This window comes from Medicago truncatula, chromosome 5, assembly GCF_003473485.1.
Source record: "Medicago truncatula cultivar Jemalong A17 chromosome 5, MtrunA17r5.0-ANR, whole genome shotgun sequence".
NCBI classification, from domain to species: Eukaryota; Viridiplantae; Streptophyta; class Magnoliopsida; order Fabales; family Fabaceae; genus Medicago; species Medicago truncatula.
In genome coordinates, this window is record NC_053046.1 from 29,724,319 (window position 1) to 29,734,074 (window position 9,756).

The 9,756-nt window shown below is 35.4% G+C and overlaps 2 protein-coding genes across 3 annotated transcripts; both read right to left on the reverse strand.

Moving 5' to 3' along the window:
* Nucleotides 1-3,320: 3,320 nt before the first annotated feature.
* Nucleotides 3,321-4,562, reverse strand: LOC11433987 (uncharacterized). Its single transcript, XM_003615325.3, has one exon. It carries the CDS (start codon nucleotides 4,560-4,562, stop codon nucleotides 3,321-3,323), a length of 1,242 nt encoding a protein of 413 aa, XP_003615373.2.
* A 1,265-nt stretch (nucleotides 4,563-5,827) lies between these two features.
* Nucleotides 5,828-8,121, reverse strand: LOC11423804 (UDP-glucose flavonoid 3-O-glucosyltransferase 7). 2 transcript variants are annotated; one of them, XM_024783503.2, is made up of 2 exons: nucleotides 6,554-8,121; nucleotides 5,828-6,212 (listed from the first exon to the last, which is right to left on the reverse strand). In XM_024783503.2, exon 1 carries the CDS (start codon nucleotides 8,034-8,036, stop codon nucleotides 6,567-6,569), a length of 1,470 nt encoding a protein of 489 aa, XP_024639271.1. In that variant the 5' UTR covers nucleotides 8,037-8,121; the 3' UTR covers nucleotides 5,828-6,212; nucleotides 6,554-6,566. The 2 variants fall into 2 exon arrangements, 1 of the variants encoding a protein (XP_024639271.1); XR_003012056.2 differs by lacking the exon at nucleotides 5,828-6,212 and adding an exon at nucleotides 6,233-6,481 and having other exon boundaries at nucleotides 6,513-8,121.
* Nucleotides 8,122-9,756: the final 1,635 nt, after the last annotated feature.

Genomic DNA, 9,756 nt, shown 5'->3' on the forward strand with positions numbered 1-9,756 from the left:
TCAATTAAAAAACAATTATATCTATGGTTCTGGTTCAAATTTCCCATGAAGGAAAAGAAGTTTTCTTTCCCATACTAAACCTCATCTAACTCCTTGGTGTCTTTGTGTGCCTATATGATAATAATTTTTTACTCCTGTTTTATAAATCAAACACAGAAGATTTTTGGAATTTCACAACAAGGAATTCGCTTTAAATAACATCACTCATATTTAGTTTTGCAAGTGTTTGATTTAAAACTCAGATTTGTCTAGCATGTGCAATATTGCACATGTTAAAGTAATTAAAAGTGGAAGTTTTTTATTTTTTTTATTTTTTATTTTTTTATTGAAATACAACATTTATTTATTAAAAATATGCATATTTAATACTAAATGCATACGTTTCAATATAAATTTACTTTTTAAATTTTTTAACATGTGTAAATTTATATATGATAGAAAATCCTAAGAGAAATAATGGTCTAATTGAAAGTTGGAAAAAGACCAAGAAGAGAGGATGAGGACTGCAATGAGAGAAATAAAATTTATGGGTTAGAGAAATAAAAGTCATGACATCTCTTTGTTTGTTGTGGTGTAGTACAAACAAGACACAATACATGTATTAGTTTTTTTTAACATCTTTTGCACATTATTTATAGGGTTAATTTAATATATTTTGCACATTATTTATATTCTAATAGTGAAACTCTAAATTATTCATATTAGATCACACAATTTTATCTCAGATTTTAATCTTTTATTTATATTTGACTTTATTATAACTTACGCAAACCTTTTTACTTAAATTGGGCTCATAAAGTGTCCTTCTTTTTTGAAGGCACGGTGGACGGTCGTTACATTTGGCAGACTCCAGTCATTTTTTTTTTATACAAAATAGTTTCTTTTACAAGCGATAGGATGGTAGACAGAACCCAAAAAATTGCCACTAAAGTTGCACTAAGTTCACTAGTAAAGAATGATCAATAATTATTTCACTAAAGAATCGAACTTAAATTATCTCCAACAATTCATCATCGATAAATTTCATTAATCACTTTAGATAGATAAATGATATGGTTACTACATTTTTTTCACAAGAAGTATTCTACATCTTATCTTGAAGTTTAAAAATTTGTGTTATCCATATATATTCTTCGTTCTACCTATTTGAGGTTCATAAAATTTCGTAGCAAGTACTTTTCCTTTTTGATTGCGAGAAGTTAGTTCCACTTCCACACCAAGTAAAACATTGGACAAATATCGTGGATGAGGCTGGCAGTGAGATCACATAACATAACCATTTTGGGATGAGGTAAGTCAGGTTGAGCTATTTACAGTTAAGAATGTCTGGTGACATGGTGGGAGGAACTAAATGCACATTGACTGTGTATCTTTCAGTTGGATGTGGCTTGTCACCGTTAAAATATGATATTTCCAAACATAATACAATATATTACTCCAAAACTGAAATCAAACAATCACTTCACTAACTTTTTTATTACTTTAGAATCTTTATGTAGCTCTTTGGAGGATGCTGTGGCCTGTGTGAATGGGTTAACGATACCATGATCTTGCTTAATTATTTGGTCACATGCTTGGGCTATGGGCATTGGGCACTATGTTTGATGCTCCTTTGTTTTTCTTTTAGTAGAAAGATGGGGATTAATAATGTATAAATAAAAGAAGTGATTGGCAAAACTGCATCTGGTGAAACTTATGTTCTTGAAGAGGTAAAGAGAACAATGTGGTCTCATTAGTCTATAATAAGCTCTGAATGGATGTTACATACAAAATCGACCATTGATGAAGTTGAATATGCATTCAGCTCATAGTCACTCCAAAGGTCATCGTGTTCTTGATTGTTGTCTAGAATCTTATTTCTAGCACAATGCAAAAGGTTTATCCTAACAAACAATTGTTAATATCTTGTTCAACCTAACACTTGTCATTTATACTCTTTTGCAAGATAAAAAAAAATTGGAGTTTGAAGATAGATACTATAGGAATGAAGAGAGAAATTACTTCATGTCATGAACTCTAAAATAACCATCTATGGTAAGGCATTGGCTTTCATGGATATTTGACAACGACATATGAGATTTTTAAAGGTTTTTTTTTTTTTTTTTTTGTGTGGAAAGAATATGGGATTTCTCAGATAACTTTATTTTAGAAAAAATTGATCCAACACTATTTACCACTTTAGCTTTTTTACCTAATTACGTACCTAAATGTCATAATCTTTGCTGAAGACGGCTGACTGCAACAACCAACATCCCCATCACGTGTACTACACAAAACGGTTATTTCGATCCTACTACTAGTACCACCTAACATAAACTGCACATTTCATTTGTTTATTTATTTAAACTGTAATTAAATATTTATTTTATCAACTAAACTCGAATTGTTAATCACTAATGTCCATTGCGTTACAGTATGAGACAATTTTTACGTAAAAAAACGCTGGCAGCCACTAGGCCTAGGAAATAACATCTAGCCAAAAATTCCTTCAAAAAAAAAAACATCTAGCCAAAAATGAGTGAATCATCGTCAAAGACAATACATTGAAAGTCTCTTGCAAAATTATGGACTAATTTAATGCTATTCAATTAAAAAGGTTAATTATATTTTAGGTCCCGCGCGTTTTCAACATTAGTCCCTACTTAAATTTTATGCCACATCTGACTTTTTTTTTGTTGGGTTAAATATGGTTTTAGTCTCTAAAATTAGTCTCTGCTCAATTCAAATTTGTTTAATCTATGTTTAAACTCTTAAGTAGGGACCAAAAAAAAAATCAGATGTGGCATTCATGTATGTTTCACCTCAATCAGCAACAACTAACAGCGATGACCTATTTTGCTAACAAAAAAAAACTTTAGGGACCAAAAATTATATAAAATTTAAGTATGGACTAATATTAAAAACGCGCATATTTATAAGGACCTAAAACATAATTAACCCATTAAAAAACTAACAACAAACAAAGATAACTGCAGGAATAAACAGAGACAATCCTCATAAAAAAAATGAAAACCAATATACCAATCAATCAGAATCCATAATCTCGTTAACTACACTTAAAAAGTAAAAAACCATTTCAAAATCCTTCCGAATATCCATCTATCAACAAGAATCAAAACAATGTTCTTTAACACCAATATTCCATATCATACCAAAAAACCAAAAAAAACCATTTCAAGCAGCACTATTTTCAAAACAGAAAATTAAATGAATGATATCTTTTTTTGAATAATGAATGAATGCCTTTATATTCAAGATATTTCACCGGAAGCAGCCATCTCCCACGATCAATTCCATCCGTCACCACCACCCGCCACCGCCTACAAGGGCAAAGCTGATCTGTTAGCCACATAAGAACCATGCGAATATCCACCACCATTGTTTACAATCGGCGAATACGCAAAATAAACCGGTTGACCAGTTGGTCCAGTAATCGGCCTCATAGCTTGATACAATCCAGAAGGTGTTGGAATCAAATAAACCGGTAACGGTTCATTTACATACCCCATCGAATAACCAGCACCAGCAACAGCAACATTATACATTTCTGAAGCAAAGGATGACTGAACCGAAACCGGTTCAGGTACCTGAACCGAACAGGAACAATATGAACCGGGTTGAACTTCTTGAACCGGATCCTCAGCAGAAGGTTCACTAGTAACTAACGGAATCACTCTTTCCGCGTTTTCTTCAGAGGAAACATCAACACCACCGTTATTTCCACCGTTTTCTCCGTCAAATTTCACTTGCTGTTCAGCATTACCGTTAATTCCGTCGTTTTCTCCGTTAACTTTCACTTTCTTTTCATCATCATTCACAGTTTCCACCATCTGAATTTCCTGAATCTCTTTTTCTGTTACCGTCTCGGTCCCACACTCCGTATCCTTTGCCGCGAAATCCGGTTCAGTCACCGGAATTTTTGCCTGATTGTCATCTAATCCAAACAGATAATCTGGACTCGTCTTCATCGTCAACGGCGGTGGAGGGGATAAATCTTCCACCGGCGGTGGACGATGAACGGAATTGAGCATGTTGACGAACATTTGTCCGTCGGATTTCGAATCTTCCACCACCGCAAGATTGAAAGCGGAATCCAAAGAATCAGAAGATGCATTGTTAACTGGGAGAGGGAAGAGAAAAACCTTCATCCTTGCAGGTTTAGGTGAAACGCGACACATGCAATCATACTCAAACATCATACTATCGAGATCGTCATCGTTGAATACTGAGATCAAAGAATCGAGCTCTCCACCAGGTTGTTGATACTTTAGGCAAAGATCAGAAAACGTCATTGATGATAGCTTCTCAATGAGGCTAGAGAATTTGATACTACGATCGACGGTGAGGATTTTGGTGTCACCGCCGATGTAGGAATAGTTTTGATCGTCGTGAAGCCTGAGATCAATTTTTCCGCCGAAGCGAATCATGAGCTTAACTCTTGGACCGTTGGAAGGTGGTGGTTCATCGAATGAACGGTGGTGGTGATCGTTTTCGAGCAATTCACGAGAGGTGGGTGAGGAATTGCCGGAATTGGGATGGGAATTGAAGCATTGATGCTCCATTGATGAAGGGAATGAGAATTAGGGTTTCGAAGAAGGAATTGGGAATTGAAGAATTTTGGGAAGAGTTTTGAGTAAGCGAGAGTGAGGAGGTTTTGAGAAAAAACGGCTTAAGTGTAAAGAAGAGAGTGAGGTTAATTTATGGTTTGAGAAAAGATGAAGGGTCCACCTATTATTAATTTTTCTTTTTAATTTTTTTGACCAAAAAAAATTTATATTTAATTTTTTACTAAATTATTATGTTTTCCAGAAGGTTTTTATTTTATTTTAATTTGTTAGTTTTGATTCGATTTGATACAAATTTTTTTTCTTAGCTAGAGAAATTCATCTTTAAGATAAATAAGTGTGGTGTTCGAGGTTCGAACTCAGACTATTGCACGTATTACGCATTATCCCTTAAGTTAAGCTCACAGAAATGACCATCAATATATTTAATTATTTATTATAAAAAATTTATATTTTAAAATTGTGACTTTTATCTTACACACTATCTTAAAATTGACCATATATCTATTATATATTTTTTTTAAGAATCTATTATAAAAAATTAAAATTTTAATTATCAGTTACGGTTCAACATATTTATGTACTATACTATTTGATTCTTTAAAAAAAAAAAAGTACTATACTATTTGATCCATTGTGAGACTCCCATAACTTCAACTCCACACATGTGCCACTCTAGGTTCACCCTTTTTTTTTTTTTTTTTTTGAAGAAGCTAAATTAGCCCATTCAAATTGGGATAAGAGATAATCGAAACTAAAACCTCGAGAAGGAGTACACTCCTAGGTCCCATGCCAAACCCAAATGGGTTCACTCTAGGTCCACCTTAACACATAACCACTTAATTACCAGTCCTGATGCACTGTGAAGCTGCAAGTTCCATTCTTAGGTTGCAATTTTGGCATGGACTTCACCAAATTGTATAAGATGTTCCAAACTACTTAAATTAATACACATGTAAGGGGAAGTAGGCCATGCACTGAAAGATCACTTAATTTAGAGGTAAAAATAATGGTAATAACCAACAATTTTAAAGGTTATCAATGATTCATGATTTTTTCTTTAAAGAAAATTACTCTAAAATGAAAAAGTATAAGAAAAGAGCGTAAGAGTAGGAGGATTTGATGGAGGTAAAATTTATACAAATGAAAGTTGGCTATGGTTAATATTTTTTAAAATCAAAACAAAACTGCTCACCAGGACACGTTGCAGATGGATTATAGCTAATTGAGATTTTCGGATTGATTGAGTTAAACAATACAAGTCAGAACCTTGAAAGATTGTCTGGACAATTGTAATATACAACAAAATAAAGTACAATTCTACATGGGGAATTTATGAATCCAACAACTTTTTTTACAACTATCTCTCTAACAAGAATTTCAGCATTCCCATTATTCTCAGCACACTCATTTACAGAAAGCCACTGATTCAATATGTTGGTTATTCTCGTGAGCTATTAACCTATACCGATGTTTGTGAGCTTTTTCCTGAAAGATAACAACTGAGCTACTAAAAATGAAGTGATCATTTGAGGATTGATTTTATCCTAAAGAGATCCAGGTTGATGCCAACTTTGAATATTATTGCATATGGGATTGTTTGAGACCATATAGAAGGACTTATGATACTTAAAATTGGAGTTAAACCTGAAACAGAACCAAGAACCTTGACACCAGATAAAGAGTAGTACCACATTGATTTGCATAATACTGATTCAACATAGTTACTAATGTTACAGAATAAAATAAAATATAAAATACATCTTCTTTCACAAAGAAAATACATTTATTACTGCTTCAACGTAGTACCACAGTGAAAATTGAAATATGCAATGATAAGTAAAACAAAATCATCGACTGAAATCCTGAAAACAGCAAAGCATTTTTATGCTAGTATTCAATAGAAATTCATCGACCAAATACATAACATTAATACTTGTGCTTGACGAAACAACGACGTTATTAGGATAAGTTCAAAAAACTCATACCATATTCATTTGATTAATCATGTGGTTTGCTGTCTCTCAATCTTTTAAGTTCGTCGATTAAAGCTAACAAATTATTATAAGAGGAACCACCTTCTTTAACAGCTCGTGTAGCCTTCTCTCCTAACTCTCGAGCACGTTGTCTCATATTTTCAGCTTCATCGCCACCGTCCATCAATTTCCTCATAGCCTTCTCTATGTTATCTCTGCTCACCAACTTCTTTCTCTCCCCATTACCATTTGTACACCATTCCGTTACACCTACTTCCACTCCAATTCTTCGGACTGTTGTTATCAATTTCTCATTGCTGAAGTGATCTGCATGACAAGGCCACGTTATCATTGGAACTCCCGCGCCAACAGCCTCTACAATTGAGTTCCCTCCGCAATGTGTCAGAAATCCCCCCACCGCAGGGTTGCTCAATATCAGAACTTGTGGGGCCCAACCCCTGATTATGAAACCCTTCTTTCCAATGTTTCTCTCCTCAAATCCCTTTGGCAGCCACTTTTCTTTCTCTTCTTCGATCTCATCTTCTTTCCCTTTCTTCTCAGGAACAACCCATATGAATGGGTGACCTGATGCTTCTACTGCGCATGCAATCTCATATAGTTGTTTATCAGAGAAATGGTTTATGCTTCCAAAACATATGTACACAACTGAGTTAACTCGCTGTGATTTGAGCCAGTTCAGGCACTCGTGCTCGCTCACATCACTCTTGTTTCCCTTCTCTGCTTTCTCTTGAACAGTTTTACGAATAAAGGAAGTTGGACCAAGATGCCAAGCCTTGTGACCCGTGGTTTTCTCGTAGTGTTTGACACACTCTTCTCCATCAAGTTCAACAAAGTTGTTGATGATGTAGCCTGTACTTTTGAGCACCGTGTCAAGCATCATTCCTATGAACATGCTGAGAACCTTTGGTGGTTTACTACACAAGGTAATATTATCATGATGAAGATTTGGAACGACATATGAACTTGAATCTGAATCAGCATCAGCATCTGTATGAAGTAAATTGTTTGTTCGAAGAGAATGAAAGATCGAGACAGCAAAGAGAGACGATCCATTAAACGTTAGATTCGGGATTTGAAGCTTGTGGGCCAAGTCATTAGCCCATGAGAATGCGGAGTCAGCAATAATACAATCCGGTGGATTCTTCTCAACGAAATCCCCAACCGCTTCATTGAGGAGCATTGCGCCATTATGGATCTTCCAAGTGGTGATAGGGTCAGTGGTGGAGGTCATAGACTCAACGCCTTTAGGGAGGTCGACTTGTTGATAGGGGAATTCAACGGTGTGAAGGCGGAGGGCGGCAGATGAGAGAGTTTTAGTAAGGGATTGGGCATTGGAGGGAGTGGTGATGATTGTGACATGTTGGCCACGTGATGCAAACAAAGTTGCTATATCACAAAGTGGCATCATATGTCCAGATGCTGGATACGGAATGAAGTGAAGTTTCAATGGTCTTTCAACTTCAACACCATTCATTTCTTATCAACTTATTCTCTCTCTATTCACGTATCAAAGTTTCTATCTCTACTAGTGTGTGAGTGTATCTCTCTTCAAGTTCTACCATATTATATAGTTTGGTGTTATATAATTGAATTGGATTATTATATGTTTTTTTTTCTTCCTTTCTTAGCGAGGCTCACATGATACACGGAATCCACGAGACAAAGACAGTGGTCCCTCAAGAATTGAATTCTCAGGATTTGCTGGTGCTAGTTAAAAAACTCTAACCTTTCTTTCCCTTTAAAGAGGGATGATTTTAAGTCATTTTTATTTTTGCCTAGAATCACTCATCTACGTTTTTTTTTCCCTTTTCTTTCAATCTAACCAAGTGGTTTCACATATATCAAGTTTTTTTTTTTTTTTTTGTGATTTCGTCGTCTAAGTGCGGCGTTGTGTTGTTCGTCGCATAGTCACATAATTCGCAATTCACGTTGGTACGCACGGTACGGGTAGGGGTTCGCGGTACGCGGCATGTGAAGAATTCGATACGGAGTATAGAGCTTTGGTACACGTGGATTCGTAACACAAATACTAAAAAATAGTCCAACACTGTAGGATAAAATGACCTAAAGTGCACAACGTTGTTGAATAAGAGAAGAAAGCTAAGTCCCACATCGAATATTTGATAGAACTAAAGAAGAAAGTGGTCTATAAAACCAACCAAGTGAAGAGAATTGATGTTCCCACATTTAATAAGGCTATATATGCCACACTAGTAAAATACGATTTTACCCCCTCGACAGTTAACTGCCGAGGAATTTGAATTCCGGCTGCAGTTAATTGCCGAGGAAATCCTCGGTAGTTAACTGCCGATGAAATGTTTCATCAGATGAAACAGCCACCTGCTCCCCCTACACACTATTTTCATCATCAACTTCATTTCTACCACCATTCAATCCCAAAATCCAATATTTTTTTCATCAATTCTTAATCCAAAATCATTCAAGCATCAAGCATAGGAGGTATCAACACACTTTTGACATAAAAAAACAGGTATTGAGCATTTTAATCCGTTCATTTTTTGGTTATTTTATGGGTATCTACGTCAGTTACGTAGAACCCTGTCATGGGAATCCTCGGCAGTTAACTGCCAAGGAAAACTTCGGTAGTGTACTGCCGAGGAAAACCTCGGTAGTAAGGTGTCGAGGAACTCTTGACGATTTGAAGGCACAACTTTTTTTTTTTTTTGAAGGAAGGCACAACTTAACACTTATTTTGAGCATCTTGGTGAAAATCAATATACATGTCACTTGTTTGGTCAAATGCCATGCATAGACCTAGGAGAAGATAAAGATGAATACACATGGAAAACGACAAGTTATATGCCTTTGTTATTCACGACGATAGCGACGTCAGATTTATGTTTCGGAATATGGTGGAAGATAATATATTATATATGTATGTTCGTTCCATATGCAATTGCGTTGATTGTAAGTAGGGATTTAATTTAGACATAATTGCACTTTTGGACCCCCTATCTTTCCAAAAGTTGCGTGTATGGACCCCTAACTAATTTAAATACAAAACAGCACCCTATGTTTTGATTCTTTGGCAGTTTTGGCGCCCAAGGCAAAATAAAAATAAAATATTTGACACGTGGCACCTCACTTAGGGTGCCACGTCAGCGTTGACCGAGTCAACACTGGACTGGGGTTCAAAACTGCCAAATAATCAAAACATAGGGGGTTGTTTTGTA